General features: G+C 42.1%; 1 protein-coding gene across 4 annotated transcripts in view; it reads right to left on the minus strand.

The window, feature by feature from the left end:
• Pli (E3 ubiquitin-protein ligase pellino) overlaps positions 1 to 23865 on the minus strand; it is a 339132-nt gene that overhangs the window by 131830 nt on the left and 183437 nt on the right. For all 4 annotated transcript variants that reach the window (XM_071591522.1, XM_071591520.1, XM_071591521.1 and 1 more), the window contains one exon: positions 17419 to 17548. In XM_071591522.1, coding sequence (XP_071447623.1) covers positions 17419 to 17548 — 130 coding nt within the window. The remainder of the gene's footprint in view (positions 1 to 17418; positions 17549 to 23865) is intronic.

The following is a 23865-nucleotide window of genomic DNA, read 5'->3' on the forward strand; positions in this document are numbered from 1 at the left end:
AGGACGTGTCCAATTAACTTTCTTCTTCTAAGCGCTCTGCATTAGCTTCTCTCCTCAACCGCTGCCCGAAATACTTCATCTTTTATCAGTCTATACACTTCATTTTTATCGTTCTTCGACAGAAACTCATTTCCATCGCCTCGTAATCTTCTTTTCTATGCCGCCCTTATCGGCCGTGTGTGTGTACACATACACACAAACTTTTTAATGGAACTCTTCTTTATGTGCACACAAAAATACAAAATATCAAACTTCCTGTAGCTCAATGCTATTCAAATCTTGCACCAAAATACACACAGACAAGCGCACACAAGCGGACATGCACCGCTGAGAAAATGGCCAAAATGCATTCAGGAGGACTTCAAAACGTGTGTATCCGTAAATATCGATTTTGGGATGCACGAAGAGAGAGAGAGGTGGAGTTCAGGAGGAGACACGGAACTGGCTGGCGACAGAGCAAGATGGCGGGGGCCGCAGGGGAGACGACGCCACGGGGAACCAACGCACGGCAGGCGAAGCAGGAATCACGGACGCCGCCAGAGGGCTTACAGCCACTCTGAAATATCATCATTTTCATAAATTATACAATTATTTCATAGCTGGAGTGTGATTCCACAGAAAATTAACCATCAAATCTTGAATGCATATCTGCCTAATCCCAAAAAACAATTCCGAATTACACTTTTAAACCGATAAAATTTTGATAGGGCAGGGGGACTGAACTTGGGACCGACCGACTGAACCTGAAAACTGTTTGAAGCCTAGAAACAATGAAAATAAATGCTGCTGGCCATAATGTCGTTTTCTTTTCGAAAGAGTTAAAATAATGCCTAGAAAAAAGTAAGATACGATGTAGACGAGTTCCTTACTGACAAACGAATATACGACTGCAACGAACCATGATGACGAGGTCAAATGAATCGTGAGGCATTAAGAAAACTACATCCCACTTACTAAAAAAAATAGAAGCGGAATATCTTATTAGCAAAACCTTGGGCGATTACTACTCTAGGTATCTAAGATTCTCTAAGACATTGGTCATTGGCTGTATATTAACAGATCCGCCCCCTCAATCAAAAACTCTCACGTCGGCTAGCTAATAAGTAGACCATGGATAGGCTCCACAAGTTAATTTTAGCTGAATAAAACACACTCCTATCGTACCTTATTAGACTTTTTAAAACATTAAATATGCTCTAGCAACTACTTATAACAAAATTGTAGAAATACCTTAAGCATCATTCCTGCCAACTATCAACTTTAATTCACGAAAAGGTTAGAGTCACAAACAAAAATTTCCAGACAAAGCATTGAACGATATTCAAAAAAGAAAATATTAAATAGTAGTTGGGCGCACAAAATGTATTAAAATTGGTAATTTCCATATTTTGCAGGAAAAAATAATTTCTACATAAATTCGTAACAGTAAATGAAATCGTGATTTGAAAAAATATATATATGAGTAACATCCACAATGTTGAATAAGCTTTCGAAAATTTATTTCACCCTAAGTGATACATTGTCATATCGCTGCTGAGGAACTTTTACATGAAGAAACCTTGGCCGTAGAATTGACCGACGCATTAAATTTCCGAATTAGTGCTCACCAATCGACGGTGATCGTGGTGCGAAAGATGCATCCAACCAAAAAGTGAACATTCAACAGTCTAATAAATGTGTACGCCACCAAAAGTTGCTGATATTGTCCATTATAAAAATTTTGCCGGTTTTACAAGTTTTTCTGCCAAAAAAAAAGGTTAAAAATACGCATAAACTTCGAAAAACACATTGTAAACAAAATAAAATGCATACTTACAGGATTAAATACTGATGGAACGTTGTGATAATATTTCAATTCTCGTCATATTCTCAGGAGATGAATAGATTTTTACCTAAATATCCGGGGTGCTTCCCGATAACTTGGCGGAACGAGGGTTGAGAGAGGCAGAGGACTCCGGAGGGCAAGGTCGCCGACCCCTCTCGAGGGATACGCAAAATTTACGAGAGGCGTGAACCGCGTATTGAGAAGCAAATGAGCACCACCGCGTTCGGAGGGGGAATTAATTTTGCGACACGCAACTCCTATCGGTGGAGGGGAGGAGGACGGCGGCGATGGGCATCGGAAGTGACAATACGCAATGGCTGACTTCCACGGTGACCGTCGCCGGTACCTTCGCTGGCCCGGCATGTGAAAAACCGCCAATATTAGCAATACCTCCAGCATTGACGGACGCCTGATTTTATAACAACTCTATAAACACGATACGCTCCATATATAATTAACATAAAATTTTTATAATCCACAGGCGGCACCACAATTAAAGGAGGTCGGTCTTTCATCAACGAGGACCATTTGTCATAGCTGGGAAAATTTGCCAGCCACCGTCGAGCGAACGAGAGGGATGAAAAGAAAATATTACGGAAACTAATATGCAATGGTCTCGAGAGAACTTCTGAATAGGTCAATAATTTCCCTCCCACATATACGGGGAATGCTCGATTCCATAAAATAAGTACGTACTCTGTTACACACCTTTATGGTGGATCGCGGGGTATTTACGTCGATGCATGTGGCAAACCGATAGCGAAAGTTTTAAGCAGTTAAATTCCACGCGCGAGCAACTAACTGCTTCTCGCATTTACAAGCGACGTTGGAGTCCGAGGAAAAACAGAGAGAAACAGGATAAAGTTTGGTAAACGGTGTTGCTGCATGTCTGCGGTACGATCCCCTAAGGCCACGCCGAAATACAGGTCCTATAACAGCATTCGAAAAACTTATTTTTCATAGCCCTAACCCTGGAGCTCATGAGGAGTGCTGCGGCGGGGGTAAACAAAAGATATCCCTGGATATCGCCGTTGATATTGTCAATGTGTGCTTCGGATTTATCAAACCATGACTAATATTGTACATAGCCCGTCTAGACATCATGGGAGAAACAATGAGTGCGAGTCCCCTTTGTCTTCCTAAACTCTTCGTGACGTGGCATCATCACTTCAAAAATGGTCGTCCCACTCTCGAGATTCAGATGCCTCTGCAGCCCGCCCCACAGAGGAACAGACCCGGCGTGGACTATTCGCCTTGATACTTCGACCTTTCTCCCACGAAAAACCCAGAGCCAGCCATCATTCCCTACCTGTGATCGGTAGACCACCACAATGTGTGCGTGGTTCGACGACGCAGATGACAGCAACCACATCGTAAATCGACGGTCTTCATCGACTATCGATATATGTTTCTTCTTCATATTCCTCATAAGGACATCGATACGATGCAGGGCATACATGCATATCGCGTAACCCGATGCATGTGACCTCAACGGTGGAAAACTTTGATGAGTGTAAACCCGCCCTCGCTCGTAGATGACGCGGCGCTGAGCTGGCGATGTGTCGCCAGCGACTTAGCGGGACGAGTCACCAGCTGGTGCCGAGGAGGGTAGGGGGTCGCGGAAGGGCACGCGACCACCTGCAGGGTGATGTCAATAGAGGGTGATCCCCCTCCCGTTGGGCGGCCACAAGATTATCCGGACGATAGGGAAAAGTATTCAGGATGGAAGGCGACCATTCGTGACGCAATCTTCGAAAGAGAAACGCCCCCGTTGTTTCCTTCATCTCTCCCCTTCCCCCGGCACCACACCCTCTCCCGCCGCGGTACGTCTTCGTAGGCGGGGGGAGGTCGGCCGGGGGGGGGAGGGGTGGAACTCGGAAGGCGACAAGCCCTCACGAAAACTCTTTCTCCTTCCCGACCGGTCGCCTAGCCCGCAACGTATTCCGAAGTTATTTAGGTTCCCAGCACTGCCAGGGGTTGGTACACATACCTAGATACTGAGAAATATCTAATATTATTATCCCTAGGTATTGGTACTACCGCGTTACCAGCATAAAGTTCTCTTACCATGGGCGCCGACTCCTAAAATATTTAATGTTGCCAATACACCGCAGGAGCTGCTACCAGTAATTAGGTACAGAGAAATACGTGGGTTTATTCTGTGTATCGGTTATGTTTGTCAATGGCCCTGGAAACCGATACCTATACACCAAGTCCTCTTTCCCTGAGTACCAACCTCCGAAATCTTTTACAAAGTCAATGAATAACAGGAAGACGATTGCAAGATGTTTAGGAAGATAAAAACTAATGACGATAGAAATGTTACCTATATAAAATGATGCCCCGAAAATCTTAAAAAATTTGGAGAATTGCAAGGAATGACTACCTAAGACCTTTTAATTACTAGAGTTAATGATGATGACTATTAAAATTGAAAATAATTTTTCAGTGATATTACAATTTTGATAAAACGCCTGAGAAAGAAAATACAAAATCGATTCTAAGGATATTGATACCTTAAAAAAGGAGCTCGGAATTCCGCGAAGTTATAAAGCGACCTTAAGGACGTGAATTGTGAGACATCCTACAAATATTCTGGAAAAGGAATAAAATCTAACTTAAAACACGGCGAAAAGTTTAAAGGAAAAATTGGTATTATTCAATTTCCGCATTCCGTACCAAAATAATTGCTATACTCATTCAAAATATATAAAAAAAACTAGCAATTAACTTACTTAAACTTGACACACGCACTTCCCTTAGTGTAGTCATTAGCGTACTGATGCTAATTAGACGTCATGCCGAATTCGCACGCACAGAACCCATGCATGCATATGAAATTAGGGATCGCAAGCAATCAAAATCACATTTCCTCACAGTCGAGTACAGCAATGCGACACGGATATACTATCGGCATTGATCAAAAGCAATTCTAGAACGATTTCGAGAACCAACAATCAAAGAGATCATAATCATAATCAGACATTCGGAGAAATATTGTCGTACGCTTGTCTTTGATTCGCCGAGTGACCCGGATCATTTCATATATCTCAAAAAGTAGGACAGCCATATAATTTGGTCAAAGGATGATGCATTTTCCTAGAGGAAACTCCCTGTGGCAATCCATTGAATGCTCATCAGCCGTCGAGGAGGGCGCACGTAATCCCCTGATGAAAGGAAACCGAATGCAAAATAGGGTAAAGCTATTTTCCGTACATTAACCATTAATGACGGCACCCCTGAAACGCGCAGGTCGGCCCCCTCCTGGAATATTCCACGAGAGCTCCCGTCGTGGCTCGAGCGACAACAACCCCCTACTCCCGAGGACAGCGCCCTCTCCCTACGCAAAATTCCCGCCCTCAACCTAAATGAGAACCCAACCCCGACACACTTGAAATAAGCAAAATTCCCGATATCGACGTACGGAAAACAAACGTCGAGACACGTCTCCCTACGATGTACACATAGGTACATAGGCGCCCTTCCGCAGACCGATTGCTCTCGATGGACCCTCTCCCGTTATTAACCCTCTTATCTGATGGTGTGCAACAATTTCAACTCATCATCTCGATAACAAATAACCGACGGCGTGAAATTTGCCTCTAGGATTATTAGTTACCCATGATGCCAAACTACTTTTCAATATGATCAAAAAAATCCACTACCCCGCCAAAATGGGAATGAATCGTGAGAATTTGCCAAAAAATCGGTTGAAATCCACTGCCGATGGCAGCTGTAATTTTTCTCGGAAAAAGTTAACAGGTAGACGCGTTGCTAAACTTACTTCTCAGCACACGGCAATAATTTAACAAATCGAATTTTTATTTTTAAAAATCGGCAACATTTCCAGATCTATTTCTGATGCAGTCAATGAATCTTGATGATGAGTAATGATAAAAAGAACATATTTTTGAGTTACTTACACTTTTTAAAGCATTACCTGGGTGTTCTACGACTGAGGTTATAAAGTGAAACCATTTGAAGAAGTTATGACACACGAAAAATGAAAAGAAGCAGAAAAGAAGGAAGTATGCGCTCGACTGGAAAAGACTGCTACTCGACCTAAGTCCTTCGGTTTCCATGATGTACTTAATAAGCTGATACCAGGAAAATGAACAAAAACAATCAATGAAGAGGACATGAAAATAACATTGGATATTCTATGAAACTATTTAGGGACTCGCTTGAGGTTTTGAACATCTAATGGTTCCTCTTAACCTCAGATTCGTCCCAAGGTAACACCCAGCAGTAACCTGACGAATGTCAAATAGGGACGAGGGAGGGACCATATTTATCACGGAAACCTTGGTATATATATATATATATATATGAGTGATATCCTCTCGGGTCTTCCACCGGGTGAGTCTCCCTAACTGCCGACGTTTCGATAACTGACTCGGTCATCGTCCTCAGGGCTTCTGAAACCCTGAGGACGATGACCGCGTCGGTTTGTCGAGACGCCCGGTAGCTATGGATTTACTCAGCCGGTGGAAGACCAGAGAGGATTTCACAAAACAGATACGCAGTGGAAGAACAAGATCTTTCATTATGCTACCGTGCTACCATGCTACCATATTTTTGAAAATAGCACCGGAAACACAATTATCGAGTACAGCAAAAATCGTTTGTGATGAAATTGTTTTTGAGCAGTGTAATTTGCCGCACGATGATTCGGAATTAAGTGTTATCGGTTTTCGACGTACATCCCCCAAACACGCGACCCGTCGTGCTGCATGCGATGCTTCCCACGAACGTCGCACACGTACATCACACACCCTACACTCCCTCCGCTTGAGTTGAGAGTGGCACCTTACTGGATTTGTTCCGTGTAATCAAATTTAGGAACTTCTCTCTCTCTCTCTCCATCTTACATTCGTTTTCCCTTACACAACACATCCATGCATTCGAAACACAAAAAATGTTTGACACCAAGGCTTCTCTTTCCCATCGGAAGAAAAAGGCAGAGTCGTCATTGAAAGTTGAAGCAGTCAAACTCGATTTACAGTGAGAATGTCCGAACACATGGCGAGATGTTTCTTCGATAAATATTATAAGACAAGCAGGAACGTAATTAAATCCGACGATTCGTGAGAAAACGGCATGTTAGGAGTTATCACGATACAACCATAAGAAAACGCTAAAAGAATAGGTATGGCGGATGGGCTACTAAAATAAATCGCAGTTGGAAGCAACCGAGTGGTCGTTCTGGAAATCCAAGGTTTTCCGAGACGTTTCGCTGCGTTGTCTTCTTTTATGATTCAACGCTTCGCAGGCTTTTCAGCTTCCCTCTTTTATCTTCTGGCGTGAAGACGAAAACTGCGAGACCTACGAAACGCCTTCTCGAGCATGAAGACGCAGCGTAGCGAAAATCCCAAAAAAACACTAATTTTTTTAAAGCAACAACATTCAAGCATTGCTGGCATTAGGTGTTGGATGAAGGGACTTTTGCATTTGTGTGTGCGCTGCTGTGGGTGTAATTTTCCATGTTGTTGTTCTGCATGTGGTATTGTTCCTTTTTACGGTTGGTGACCTAACACCCCCCGCCACACGCCCTTGCGGGAGCTTGCGGGGTATTATGTAGATGTAGGTGTAGATGAGGGTAGATCTCGGCTAATGCTAAGCCCAACCGTGCATGACATTCACACATCAGGGTAGTTCCTTTCCCTAAGTCGCCTGCGGTTTCCCAGGAAGTTCTGCGGCCATAAAAATCACAACTGGGTGAAGCTGAGGATGCCCAGAGGTGTCAACCAGAATTGAACCAGGGCCCTCCGCTCAATAGGCCAGGCCTCTATCTACTGGAGCACCACGCACCATTGCTGCTAATCTTCCAAAAATTGGAAACAAAATACAAACCAATTATAAATAAATGCCAATGTTTATAATTCAAGTAAGCCATATAAGTCCGAAATGAAAAGAATGTTGGGAGACTATGTACAGCAAGTACTCTAAATTGATATTCTTCAACATTACCGAGGTTTTAACGCCATTCACTCCACATTTCCCAATTCTCGAGTACAAAAACAGAGGGATTCGTCAAGTCTGTGACGCCAAAGCTTCGTCATTGTCGAGAAACGCAATTACACGAGATCTTACCGAATGACACCCCCAGGTCGAGACCACCCCACGCATAAAGAACAGCGAATGGGCACGGCTACGAGTTTGGCAGCACTGCAACGCCGCAAATCCGATCGCGCCCAAAACATTCCCCCGCCAGGGAGAAAAAAGAAGGGCCGGTTGGAAGCGCTGCGAACGGAAATGCTTCGACACAAGTGATTAAGCATTTGCTCCTCGTCAACGCCTTTCGCCGCACGTTACTCCGCGCTTTATCACACACACACCCACAGACACACGTACTAAAACGAACTTGGCGTCGGTGGGCAACACGCCTGCTGTGGAGGGGTGATACAAATCGCCCGCGAGAAAAGCGGCTGAGAGTGGGAGGGAAGGAGAGGGTGGAATGTGGAAATGGGTCGCCGCATCGAAAGCGCCCGCCCGTGAATCACTACGGGGGTGATAAACGAATAAAAAACGATGGGGGCGAGGGAAGCACACTAACCCCTCCCCACCTCTATATAGACGGGGGTTGGATAGAGGGTGAGGGTGCAGAAAAAATTAAAAAAAAACTCAGGTTCGACATAGAGGGACGCAGTTATAGGGGACGAGTACGGGAGGGGATGGGAAAGGGTTTTATCGTTCGAGGGAGGGCGTTCCCAGGGTTTTGGGATTGGGGGGGGGGGGTGAAGCGGTCGAGGCAGAAGTGGGAGATGAGGGTGGGTGTGTGATTCAGCACGCGCTGGCGAGCTCCGCCCCTAATAGCCGCCATAAAGGAAACAAACCCCGCTCTCCGCCGCCCGCCAATGCCCTTCTTCCGGTTCGAGATGGAGTTGGAAATATTTAAAAGGCAGGGAATGGATGGGCTTCGTGCGCTCGCTCGCTCGTCCTGCAACAAAAAAATACACTTTTTCCATACCATTCCCCGTAACCCGACTACACTTGGGTCGCCATTGAAGGCCTCGCAGGGAACCAGATTATCTGGTGACTCTTGATGGTGACGTGCCGAATGACATTATCGAGCTCAGATTATCCTCCTGAAGTCAACGTGGCCTCCTTGTGCACATCCAGCAAATACACACAAAGCTTCCTTACTGAATACATCAATTCGCCGTCGAAAATCGGTCTCAGTGAATGTCCAGCTATGGTGATTTTCATTTCTAATATCTAAGCAAGAAGACATAATCTACAACTAATTTCAGCTCATATGACGTACGCAGAAATCGTGAAAAAAATGATAATATTGTCCGACTTGATCCCCCAAGCCCTAATTCAATATATTAAGCCGGGATTTAAGCCGGGATATATGTTTCTTAAAAAACTCAATGAATATCTGTCCTGCAAATGAAAACTATGATTAGAAGTGGCGAAAGAGTAAGCAGAGTCTAAATTACAAATAATAATAAATCCTTATAATACGAAATGTGCTCAAATCCTAACATGTCCTAAGTTTTTTCTAGGTAAACTATTTACATCTGAAAGATGAAACGTTGAAAGTTGAAACTGTTTCTTCTCAATTTTTCAATATACCATGATTCCATGGTCACCGAGAATTCTTCCGTAGTGGTCCATTTTGCCCACTGGAAAAGCCAGCTAGTCCGTGGCCGAGGCTTCTTGGGTTCGTTTCCACATGACATTCGCACAAGCGCCCCCAAGAAGGCGCATCAATAGTTATCAACAATTTTCCGACCAACAGGGTTTGTATAGTAAAAATAGGTAATAACCTATCAAAACGATACATCCAATAGAACGTAGGACCTCAAGGATCTGTATTAAGTCTCACGCTCTTCGCAATTGCCATGGATGACATAGCGGATCGCACTTGGCCTTCAGCGATGGATTCCCTTTTTTTTTAATGACTATGCCATTTTTTATAGGTCCTCTTTATCAGGCGAAGAAACGAGATTGGCTCAGGTGGCCATTCATCGATTGGTGGAAGAGCAAAAAAAGGGGCTTCGTTACTCGAAGGAAAAAATGAAAGGGATGCAAATTATAAGATTCCGTGGAATGTATTCAGAGCCCTCCATAAATTAAGGTAGAAAGCCCCTGCCATACGTCGAATCTGTTACATTCCTAGGGTTAGCGTTTAACCAACGACTCACCTGGCGGTAACACGCAAGCGCTTTGAGAGATGAATGTATTAAAATTAATTTATTACAATAACGCTGCCCGTTTCATTGGGTGCTGATCGTACCGTGATATTAGCACTGTACATATTGCTGGTTTGATTTGAGCGTGACTATGACAGTTAGGTTTATTCGTCGAAGAGAGAGCGTCCCATTTAGTGCCAATAACGTCGATACACACTACAGGACTATGGTTGGCAACAGGAGCATTCAGTATCAGCCCGTTCCTGAGTTTACATTCGGAATTCGGTGAGCTATCTTTGAACATCCGAAGGAATGTTCTTCCATATAACCACTCGTCAAAGGCTTTATCTAAAATGTTTCGCCCTTTTTTCATTCTGATTTCAATCTCCACTTTTATATTTGTTTCAGAGACGCAAAAATCCTACGAGGTCACTCGGAATTAGTGTCAATGATTTTATGTTAAAAGAAATGTTTAACGTTGCCGACAAATATACCCGATGGGTACTCGAGTGCCCACAATGGAAAATCCCCAATCTGGACTGCCGAGTTCTGTTTATTTTCTTAGTTGCATAAAATCACCCACCAAATCCGCGAATCAAAGATTTAACGACTCGCTGAGCCGGCAACCTAACGTTACAGCAATCTACACCGACGGTTCTGAATCGGCAGGTGGCATTGCGTGAGCTGTAACTTCCTCTTATCACGGTACTTTTCGAGTCAAGCTGCATCCACACTCAACTCAGTTTTCACAGCTGAGCTCTGCGAGATTTTACTGCCCTTTGTAAAATTAACTCAATGCTACATCTACATAATACCCCGCAAGGGCGTGTGGCGGGGGGTGTTAGGTCACCAACCGTAAAGAGGAACAATACCACATGAAAAACAACGACATGGAAAATTACACCCACAGCAGCGCACACACTCATGCAAAAATGCCTTCACCCAACACTCATGCAAACACATATACCATAAGATGGTATGCTAGATGTTTTCATATCTTAACTGATACGTTAAGTGTATTATATCCATTTCTAGATATTCACCCTTTAAATCTGTAGCCTAGGAGATTCAGTCAGCTTTCTCAGACCTAAATGGTCGGAATGTTAAAATATCATTCCTGTGGACTCCGTGGTTGGTTGGAATAGTAAGAAATGAAAATGTTGATGTAATAGTTGGAGAACATAACTAAATAAGTGGCGTTTACAGTCACAATCTGTACCGGCACAAGATCTAAGAATTAAGCTAAAATGCAGCATATCGCTTGCAGACGGGGGCACAACATGGCATGCACTACGGAACGAAAAGTTTCAGCCTGTTAAACGCGAAATCTCGCCTTCGAAGTCTTCCGTAGGAGATGCCGGCGAGAGGTCATCATCATCACGCGAATGAGGATAGGGCACTGTGCCCTCACTCACGCGTATCTCTTCACGGAAGAGAAAGTCCAGCCGTGAAGCGAGGTCTGCGATTCCCTTCTGACGGTTCGCCACCTTTTGACGGTATGCAAAATGAACACGGACGAGGCAGTTCAAGAATCTCTAAATATTCGGGGAGACCTTAACATTATCCTGGGTGATACCCTTGGAGCCGTATCGAGAGTAATTTTATTTATCAAAGGAAACCGACAAATTCCGGCTGGTAAAGAAAGGCCATATAATCTAATAGAAATGTTACAATGGAACTGACAAAGTTCACACGTACGCTATTGACTTTAGTCCAAGGTTACAGAGTGAGGCTTTGAGAGGAGTGGTTTAGTGCTTCGGGGATACGGGGGATTTATTGATTTCTTATATTTCCTCTGCAACCCTGAAAATCAACTAATAACGAAAATAAGAGAGCAAATCGTACATTTAAAAAATTATAAGAATTTTAAGTGAAGAACTAATGAAATTTTGGTCATCACTAGTCTCCTAAATTTAATTCTTTCAATAGTCACCGTCACGAAATAACACGACAAGAATAATAGTCACGGCGAGGAATGAACAACAGCGGAAGGCCTGAGTGTTTCGAACAAGGAACAACGCACTCCGGACAAAACAAGAAGCCATCGGGAACAGCCCTGACAAGGATGGAAGGGGGGATGGAGGGAGCGAGAGGGTGTGTGTGTGTGACCCGAGAGGAACCGAAAGCCAAAACCGATAACAGCATTTACACGGCAATTTCGGCAGCCTATTAAATACAACGAGAGGAGAGCCCTCAAAATTTTGGCATGGATAAATTGTCCGGCAGGAAAATGCGTGCCAATTAAACTGACCGTCGAAAAGTTTTATCAAGTAGATTTATTACCTTCGGAAAAAATAGTTGGCTTATGGAGGTAAACGAAATTTCCTAAATTACCTGCTGCCTTTCTTCCTGCTTCTGGGCCACCGAAGAGAGATATTTTATACTCCATACTCCCTACCTAACCAATCGATTATTGAAGGCTTACATTTTCCTACGGATTCCTAACCTGTGCTACTGTGACATGATACCCTTGGCAATAACGCCGAGCAGCAACAGCACAAAGTGCATATCAAAGACATTTTTGAAAATGAAACAAAAAAGGGCACTCACGAAGATAATATTAACGTTTCGGCTCCAATTATGCCTTCTTCGGACGGAGAAGAGTTAATTTCTCGGAGTGAAAATAGATGGGGAAGAGTTGGTTGAGTTTAGGTAGAAAAGAATCAAAAGGAGAGTGGTGGAGGTATATAGTGTCTATTGGTTTAACCCGGACGCTCACTGCACCCAAATATACGCCAACTCCTGGGTTCTCGAATGAATGCTGCTCGCTGATTCGGGTGGGATTTCTTTTGTGAGACGGCAAAGAAGTTACCTAAGGGGTGTATTCGGTACGCTTAGGAATGGGGTGACCAAGGACTGCGGGGGATTATTATTTTGATTGCTCCGAATGAAAATGGTGATGGTGAACTCACCTCTATAAAAAGAGGTGCATAAATTACATGAGAGGTGGTGTATATTCTTCTTTTTTGAAGCGCAAGCAACCTTTAAATCTGGTTTGGAAGAAGAAACTGTGGAGCATAAAAGGGAGAGAAGCATTTACAACTTGAGCAGTAGTTGGGTGATGAATGTGAAGGATGGGAAGCGGCGGGCGAAGCGTGGGGTTCTTATGGATTTTAATTTGCCGCGCAAGTTTGGGGGAGTTTGAAAGAAACGGAGGGATCTTAGGGGATGGATCCATTGCTAGAAGGAGGGATGTGGATCCATTACTTCTATTACGATTCAGAGTTCTTTTGGGATCTGTAGTATTTCGTGACCGCCAATAGTTGGTGATTGCGCTGGGACCATCTGGTCGGTATGTTTTGGACCGAGTAATGTATCTTGCAGTGGAAGGTAGGGTATTGCCACTGAATAATTTGTCGGGCTGTCCCCGTTTTCTAACGGAGTGATGGGAGGTCATCCGTATTTCATTGTAGGATGGGGACGTTATTAAATATTTGGTGACCGAGAACGGCGAGGGGAAAATGGTACGGAGCATTTACTGTGGAAAGGCTGACCACTGCGGAAATGGTGATATTGTTCGTGGTTTGTTGGTTATTCACGCATGGAAGTGTTAAATGTATTGTTTTGGAGGTGGATGTATATATCTAAGAAAACTAGAGAGAAGTCCGAGTTGGAAGAAATGAAAGAAAACAAGGAAGAAAGATTGAAATTCTAAAATAAAAAAGGATAGATTTTCGCAGATGTCCCTGGGGCCGAAGAAGGAAGATAGGATCAATATTACAGGCCCAGAAAAGAGGTTGAGATGTTGATTTTGGAGATAAGCGTTTACGAGGTGGTCCATGCAGAGATTGTCACAAGAAATGCGGCTATGCGGGAACCAATGGCGGTGTCTTTTAGCTGAAGGAAAAACTTGCCATCAAAGGTATTTTTCTTAAGTACTAATTCAGCAAAGCGGTTGAGAAAGTCGGTGGACTTTGGTGTGGAGCGTCAAGCGAGTTGATTATGGGAGTAAATCCACACTTTTTATGTGTCGGATGAAGACCATGAATAAATTTGTGTTTTACGGGATTTAAAAGGTTTGTAGGAGGCTAAGTAAGAAGTCGTAATCCTTGATGAAGGATGAAAGGAACGTGACAATAGGATGTACGTATGTAATGGTCAATTAATTAATAGATTAATGTTAATCTATTGTCACACTTAACAGGAATCATTAATTTCTGAAACAATGCAGAATTTACTTGATCATTTCTCTTTAACTCCCCGCCCCAAAGACCCTAATCCTCAGGTTTCAATGGCGGGATACCAATTGTGTGGGGCGTTGGAACCATTGAACCGAATAAAATCAATCAATCATCAAAATCCAACAATTCTGAATTGTCGAGTTTACTATTTTTTAGCGGTGTATATTTACTTAACCATTAACGTAGATCTAAACACCAAATGCATACATTCCTTTCATGTAGAATTGCAATAAAAAATTCGCATCTCAGTAGGTTTCGCAAATATAATTCCCCTCGCCTCTAGTGAGGGTATTTACTTGCAATGGATGGGACTACAGCTAAATAAATAACTTTTCTCACAGTTTTACATATTTCATTAATTATTAGTATATTCCCAAATATTTTACCGCCAATGGCCTCTTTGCAATTCCTCCACTGCCTGCCACTTCCATACATCTACTTTAGACAACGGACTAACTATTGGATCCTTATTTTTAAAGATTTTTTATTCTTGAATATTCGTGAACAGTGGCAGATCTAAGAGCGTGGGGGATCTTTAATCCATGGATCTAACGGCAGGAATATTAACTAAAAGTAAAAATGAAATTACATGCCGTACACTTTACTTTTGGTTTCATGCTGCGTTCCCCCCCGAGTAACCTACGCGCGCCTACGCGCTACGGGCACATTACTGCCTCCTAATTAGTGGTATACAAAAAATCATAACTTTCAACTTTCTTTGAAAGAAATATGTTTAAAAAATTATTATTTTAAACATGAAAACGTAATTTTCTAAATCCGCTACTGCTTATGTAATTATTTTAATACTTAGCATTCAAGTAATTTAAGTCTATATAACTTAATTACAAATAAGTGCAATTCATTAGGGCAAACATGAACAAAAACTTGTACTCCATACTGAGACGAGATGTTTGGTGGAAGAAGGGAGTAAAAAGCAACAAATTAACCCCAAATTTAAGACATCTATATATACTTAGGAGGGGGAGGAGAAGGTCAACTCGCGTTTCCTTTGTCAATAAGCGCCGACCAAAACATTGGAAATCCTTGTATCGTTAAAAAAAAGGGGTCTCCCGAGAGAGCAAGTGAGTGGGAAAGAGGGGGGCTCATCAAAATGAAGGCGGGATATCCACACGTGCTCCAATTTCGAGCAGCTAAGGCCGGCGCCCTCGATCGAGATGGTGCGGGGGCTAGCGTACTGGCTTCCCACCCAGAGGGCCCGGGTTCAAATCCCGGCGGTGTTGAATATTTTTCAGAGGTATCTCGATCCCTGCTTGAGGTGCTTTGTGGAGGGCACTTTGAGTGAGTACGCCGTCCGTCGGATGGGACGTTAAGCCGCGGACCCCTTGGCGCCTTTCGTAAAGAGTAGGCTAATGCCGACGCCGGGTTTCTCTCCACCCTTCATCCTTTCCTATCCATCCCCTATGGCGCAAATGACCTCAGCTGTCGGTCGCCTCCCCTCAAAACTACTACTACTGCCGGCGCCCTCGCTGCAATAGGGCTGCCTGTCCGGGTGGCCCTCGTACTGCCCGCGGCGATCCCATCCCTCCCCTGCCGCTTGTGTCCCGGGCGCCTATCCTTGCTTCAGAAAACAAATGCTCGCTTCCGAATGAATTTCTTTGGCATTTCTGCCTCTGACCTTTTCCCCCGGGCATCAAGCATCTGATGACTAAATGCTACTTTTGAAACCATGCGACGTACCGCCGCTTGCCTTTCTCCCCTTTAGCATCAAGGGACGAGCATTTTCAGTTGGGGGCTCAAAGAGAATTTTATACCCGATGTGCAAAAGAATCGCCTTCAAAATATTTTCAACAACGTAAGAAATAAATTGCATTATTTTAAAGAAATGATTCATTCACAAATATGAACGAGATATCCTTTTTGAAATGCGGCTTCAACATTTAAACAATTGTAAAATTACCTATGCAATATAATAACTTCAACCCATTGTTTTCGTGGGACCTCGTTCATTACCCCCACATTTGGTCAATTTCACTATTTTTTTGTTAGCTCAACCCAAGTTTTTTTTGGGGCGGACAAAACATTACAGGTGAAAACTATGTTAAAATTTCATTATTGTTCTCTTTAAGTTTCTTGGGAGTTGGAATAATCTTCCCCGCATCGGATTTCAGACGAAATTCACCTAGATCGGTAAACATCGGAAGACGCTACTTTGTTTTAAGTATTCCATTTATTAACATTTCAGAGACATCATAAGGCTAGACTAGATTATCGTAGAATGCAATTGGTGGATTATTTCCGAGGTGATACAATGGTCCGGGAATTCGGTCCATAAATGCTTATGTACCAAGTTTGTGCCAAAGTGGGCACCACACCATCGTATCCTATGATAGGCACAATCCCAGTTTACACAAGAGTACGAAAACTTCCCAATGGTTGATTATTATAGCCACGCATTTTCCACATTAACGATCACGCACCAGAGATCTGCAATTGGTGGTCAGCCAATTAATTGATTCAAATTCTTACTTTTTCCCGATGAATACGTCGTCCTTCTACCTAAGTTTTCTCTTGAGTTATTGGGAACCGATTAGAAATTCTTTTGTGGACCACCGAAGCTGGTCCCATTAAATTTCACCCTTCTTCAGGTCTTGCACGCTCCATGGTCCACGGAAAACACGAATTGATCGCATTACTAAAATGAACATCGTTCCCATCGACAATTTCCGAAAATTTATCCCTTACTTACAAGATTAATGCCCAAATTTTTATTTTAAAAATTGACCCTTTTCCCAGTATTTTCCCAATTCTTTTTTAAGAAAGAGAGTAATTTCCTACTTTTCCCGACTGATTGGTCATCCTGAATGGTAGCCCAGCGGGGTGGGCGCTTGACTACCGCCGGAGGGGTTCAAGTCCGAACGGCGGCTTCAGACAACACCAATCGAAATTCAAGCAACCTTCTGAAAGGATTCAACGCACCTCTGCGGGAAACCGCAGGAAGAGGGTAATAAAGCCCCACTTATTGCCTCGTTAAGATGTGATTCCACACCTCGTACCTCGTAGTCGTCATTAACAAAACGACCTCAACCATCCATATCCGTCAATACTTCCGGGTAACTTCGGGGAAGATTTGAATACTCACATTTCTCAATCGATGATATTTTTCCAGGGAATGACTAAGTACGGAAAGGCACTTTCTCTAATACACATAATGATACCAAAATAAACTTCTGGGTTGACGCATTGAGAATATTTTCTCGCCGAGGAAAAATTTTGCGGAGGTCATTGTTGGCGGGGAATCCAGATTTCTTACCTGCGAAGAGTGTGGCGTCTTGACTACGTAGTGCTTTGACCGCCTCACACCGTTGGCCGATGGCCTCTTGTATAGGACGAACTTGCTCCGGCGCCTGCCCCTATCACCCGATGGCAGGAAACCGTTGTACCTGGAAAAAAATGAAATCATCAATTAGTTCAAGCATATACATGTCGATTTAAACAAAATACATTTTCCCGGATAAACCAAGTTTCCGGGAACGAATGACGATGGCTAACTGAAACAATCCCATTAATAATAGGCTAGATTCAATTTCACCGAGGAGCAAATCAAAAATGTTTCAACGACTTAGGAAAGCGAGATGAGATTCAAATCCGAGGGGGGCCGTCAACTCATTCTCGATTGATTACGTGAGGATCTACGGATACAAATTCTCTCTTCACGTACATAAAATGTTATCATCATTACTGAAGGCAACCATAGTGTGTTTATAATATTACTTATCACCGTTTATCTATATTCCCAATAATTAATATAAGATGATTTATTAAACACGCTATAATCGATTGGTGTGCTGTCAAAACTTAAACAAACGTGGCTTTAGGAGCGTTGAGTCTTAGGGAATAAACGAAGACTCGTTACTTGAACTAATAAGAACAAAATTATATTTTATTGATGAATTCTTACAGTTTGACCTAAAAAGTATACGCTGAAACTTAGGCCATCATTTTGAAACGCCAATATAGAGGTCATTACCACTGCATACGTCGCATAATGGCATATGTAGTGCAATGAATCCCATAAACGGTATTCTTAGTCGCTTTGTAGTGGTAGTGTTGCTGATCCCAGACCCTAAATTTGAAGTAAAACCAAACGAGCATTAAACCCTACAGAATAATGGCGGTCTAAGTTCGCGTAATACACTTATCATTCCTTGACTATGCTATCGACAATATTTTACGCTTGATGGAAATCAAGCTTTTTTTTTGCGTGTTGTTATTTTCCAAAACATGGCAGAAAAGTTCTGATACAGTCGTGTGAACCGAGAATGATATGGATTTGAGGAATTATGCTCTTGTCAAGGTTTCTTATTTTTCAGTTGTGTTATCAATACTTGCGTTATCATTCTCTATATTTTTGATTCGACGAAATTTAGTTATGTCGTAATTCAATGTCTAACCAAAAAATTTCAAATGACAAACGAACACAACTTTCTAATAGAGTGTATTAGCTTACAATACGTATGTTTACGCTCGTATTTACGGCGATTCTCTCTCGATGGTAATCATCCTAAATTAGACATAGTAGATAGTGAGTTAATTTGAACTTGACATTCTATCGAAATCTCCGGTTATGCTAATAAGTCCCATTTTCATCATGAAATTAGGGATTGCAATCTATTATTTCTAAGAAATAATAACTATCAATTCCGAACATTTCATACAATAGTTCTTCTTTAATATTTTGCCTCGGTGTCTTCTCAACAAAGGCAATGTATAAATCCTCCAGTATTTGCTGGAACACAAGTTTGATAAACTCTTTTTAGAGACAGTGACATCATAATGAAAATTATTTCATTAATAATTTTTAACTTGGATTTTTTACCACAATTATCATTATGAAGCACTTGGTGGATATGTTAGAATTACGTATAACATGCCTACTAAGATGGAGATTTGATGGAGAAACTACGGGAAAACTGTTGCAGTTACTACCCAATGGATTGAGCTAGTATATTGAGCCCTTTGATGAAATTTTCAACATATTTTGGATCAGCTCTGCATATTTATTGGGTATTCTCTAAGTATGTTGGCTTGAATGGATAACAGTTTCGTCATTATTCCGGCTGGTGTCTCCACGACGAAGGTACGAGTAGTTTTCACCGCCTTTATATAAGTCTCTTCGTTGACTTATGATTGCCTGAGTGTCAGAAAACTCTTCCTCGCGCTTTGTAGTGCGTGTCCATCTTCCCAGTTCATAAGTTGTTTTTCCTTCAAAATCTCGATTTTCTTAATATCCTGTTAGAGTTCATTGAATCCACACAGCGGGAACGTCTGACCGAATATTTGGGGCAGTTCGACAGGAAGGCAGAAGGGTTTAAAACCTAATGGGTTACCTTAACGGCCCTCCTAGAGGTAACCAGAACGATTTGACCGGCGAAATCTGTTTGAGCGGCAGGTAAATACTCGCTCGTGCACCGAGCAGAATACACAAGCTTCCACGCCCCCATGCCCGCATCGACCGATTCCAATAGATAACGTCAACACATCATTCACGAACGCCAAGGAAAACAACTGAAATTTAACATGTGAGTATGAATAAAAGAAACTGTACGAAGTCATTCACCTTGTGCACGTGGAGGATATAGTTTCAAGGAAACCTCTGCACAAGGCATTAAATATCAATTAGATAGGCAAATTACTCGGAAACCAGATCAAGCAACAAACTAAATTTTGGGTTTGCGGGGATCTCATCGAAATAAATTAATGCGGAGAGAGTGAATGAGACGCTCATAAGATTGGATGCTAGAGAGAAAAAATATCTTTCTACGGATGAAATTGGGACCAACAGGTGCATATTCCAATTAAAGAATCGTAACGAGGATAGTAAGAAGAGGAAGTAAGCAGAAATAAATAATTATGATAGAAGAAAACTAGCAATTATAAAGAAAAGAGATTAATGACTAGAAATAAATAAAAATGGGTATTGGCTGGTGTCTATCGTTTTCTCCTTCTCGTAATGCATCCTTGGCCTTACTCTGTCATTCTTCTCCTCAATGGTTCCTTCAATCAAGGTCTTTAGTAAACTGCCGTACCTCAGGATGCGTCCAATTAGTTTCCCTCTGCCCTTCTCGTTAAGGGTTCTCCAGAGGCTCCTCTCTACACCCACTCTCCGAAGTATTTCTTCATTTGTCACTCTGCCAATTCACTTTATTTTCATCTTTCTTCTGTAGTACCATATTTCCATTGCCTCCAATTTTCCTTTTTCTGTTGCTCCCCCTCATACATAGAAGAGTTGACTTCATAACTTTTTTACGAATTACTTTCTATTATCTAGGCTTACATTATTAGCCGTTGGTAATTTTTTCTTCAAACCTGCTGGCCATCCATATTCCGGTTGCTCTCTCTCTCGTATTTTTTTCATTACCAATAATCTTTTGCCAAAAGAGAAAAATCAATCCGCTTATTCCAGTGTGTATTGCCCTGTCACACAGTTACCAATCTCACAATTAAGACTATGTTGACAAAAAGTGAAAAATGAAAAGGCAGAATACAAAGGCTTTCGCTTCAATGGAAATCACCTAATCCAAAAGGTTACCACTGAAACTACTAATAATGTACGAGCTATACTAACACTGAGCTATAAAACTTATGCGAGCTTGAAGAAGATGACCAGCAGAGATATTTTATATTCTCTAACATTGCTCCGGTCCAACTGCACGAAGGCTTGCGCACGCACACAAACCAGAAAGATTTTCTTTCGATATTTAAAATAACATACAACATTCGTCGAATTCATGCTTCCCTTCAACCATGATTTAAAGAACAAAGCAAAGAGGTAACCAATCAACGATTTCACGAATCAGTGATGCATAAAAATGAACGCAATTTAAAATAAAACCGTACGCATAAAGTGTATTTCCGCCCAAAATGATTTTGGAACAGATTTTAATAAGCCATACTGAGCATATAGAGGTAAAATACGAACGGAAAAGAGATGCGACGGACAGGGACGGACATTTGTTCAACGACACGGATCAAAAAAAGGGGGGGGGAATAAAATAGCACCCAGTACCAGAGAAATTACTTCGGTGAAAAATCCACTCAGTCGAGAAATTACAAGCTTCGCGAGCAGACAAATCACAACGAATGATTTTTTTTCTTCCAACGATGCGAGCCGTCCGATAAAAACATATGAGGCCTCATTCTCTCCATGGAAAACCACCTGCGAAAACTTACTAACAGCTGAAAAAAAGAGCTTCGAAGTGACTGTATAAAAAAATTCAAAAAAAAATAGGTCGAATGTAAGAAACTTCTTCCTCCTCCCATCACGGTTTCAGAGTATGCCGCGAGGATTAAGGAGAAGTGCCACGGCTAAAGCAATATTTTACGTACGGCTGCGCCCCATTTCCACGCGGAACAGGGAAAAAAGTGCTTTGCGTGGGAAAACTCGAAACTGATTACAAGTGAGAATGGCACTAAAATCTTTCTCCAAATCGTCCTCGCCGCCGACGAAAAACACCATTACCGCCACCGGATACATCGAATAACTTGGGGAGGGATGCAACGAGCCCGAGATGAAATGGCCTTGGAGCTTTGGCGAGACTTCCAGTTTGTACAAAGGCTGCAGTCGTGGGCCGTGAAATAAGTACAGAGTGCTTGACAATGTTTTTGACGATCGCTAGGGTTGGCACCGGTGTCTTCCACCAATGTTACCATTACTGCCACGTTCGGAGCCTAAACTACAACCTACTGAGTCGCCAATTAGAAACAGCTGAGGCCAGTTAGTGCATCGTAACAAATAAAGCAAATATTCATAAGGAACAGCTCTGTAGTCAAGCACACTAACTAATACCTTCACTTAATGACCTTACCATGGGCGTCATTTTTTCCAACGATGCGAGCATATAATTCCTAAGCCTGATCAATTTTGCAATGTTGGGCGTCCTTCTCATAACAATCGATCAAAAGATAGATTAAAATCGAAACGCTGGACGTAGTTATTCACAATCAGTAGATCGACCACAAGTTACCACAATAAGTATTGCAATTTATGACTCAAGTCTAATAGGTCAAATGGGTGGGGGGAATTCCTTTCGTTGGCAACGATCAGTGAATCGTGCAACACCCTAAGATCGTACTCCTCGGTGGCATTGATTCACCAATGGCCGCCGTTCCAACACTGTAGAATTAAGAGATGATGATGTTCTTCACCTCTAAAGGCGTGGTAAGATATCACCGCCTCGTATAGGAGGTTTTCCCTCATCATCTCTAAATAAGTCGCTGATTATCTCATTTTTTACTAGCTGTGAACACTATTGTGCTACAAGTTGTCTGTGATGTATCTACGTGATTACAAATCCCTTATCTTCATCATTCGCACTGATTACACTAAAGCTGGAAGGAGAATAATGCGAATCGAGCAAAATTCCTTTGAATTATCACAGGATGGCTCAGCAGGAGTTATTAATATTAAATTAAGAAACAGAAACGCATCTTTACAATCGATTGAAACGGTCACGACGGGAAATATGAGCTGTATATCCAGTGATCGTCATATTTTACACCTTCCTCGGAAATGGGTCTGATTAATTCGCTCCGAGACGATATTGTGAATTTACGTCAAATAACTGAGCGATGTAGAAACACTTAACAGGCCAAAGAATATCCATCAATATACGTTTAAAAAATCAATTACAAAATGCCATTTTCTTGATTTTTGCGAGAAAAAATGACCATATAAAGCATACCACAACGATACACATACGGATATACTTAAAAGCACAGACGTATGAGCTGAGGATATTATAAAAACACGCAACTGGGACAGATTGATCCCAGCCTCCACTCACACAAGACTTACATGATTATACCTAGACTACAGATTTTGTTACTAAATTATTATCTGGTTCCAAAAGAAATTATATTCGCGCATTAAGTGTTCTGCCCCTTATATGAACCACCGTAGCATGATCGCGGGTCATACGAGTATTAAGTATCTGTTCACTCAAACGTTATATAGTCTTACGCTTTTTTGCAGAGGTTGGATATCAAGGGACTATATGCGTTTATCAATTAGTCAACTATCATTGCATCGTACAATCAAAAATGCTGCCAATGATATTTGACGCAAGAAATCAACCAACACATACAATAGTCGGTGATTTATTCGGGCCTTTCGTCTTCCATCGTGTCTCTGAATTTAATATCGTATCATTTACCTAAAACGTATTATATTTACGATTAGCTTAAACTTCCATTCATTAACAGTAGCTTCCTTTTTTTAAAATTTTGGAAATTCTCTCATTTCAATAAACTTTAGATGATAATTCGTACATTTCGCATTCGATTATATCGCGTCTCTGAAAATTAAATGCCAAAATCGCATGCACTCATACACTATCTCCTCCATGTTTACAACCCGACCGCCAATTTCTCGCCGCTCATCTGCAAACTTATTCTTCATTGGCCGATTTTCGCGAAATAGGAAACACGTTATCCTTACGGTAAGGATTCGCGTATGCATCACCGGGTAAAGAATAATGTTCCTAACCGATGACATGTATCACTCCAGTTACGGAGAACGATTTATGGCTTTTCAATATGGTAGTTGGGCGTAGGACTAAACATTTTACCCCTTCGAAAAATACACTTGAATATACCAGCATTAAGATGTCATTTAACCACGAAAAAAAACGGCATAAGAATAACTGAGGGGATCGAGATGGTGCGGGGGCTAACGTACTGGCTTCCCACCCTGAGGGCG

Source organism: Hetaerina americana, unplaced genomic scaffold, assembly GCF_022747635.1.
Source record: "Hetaerina americana unplaced genomic scaffold, ioHetAmer1.1.p SCAF_48, whole genome shotgun sequence".
NCBI lineage: Eukaryota > Metazoa > Arthropoda > Insecta > Odonata > Calopterygidae > Hetaerina > Hetaerina americana.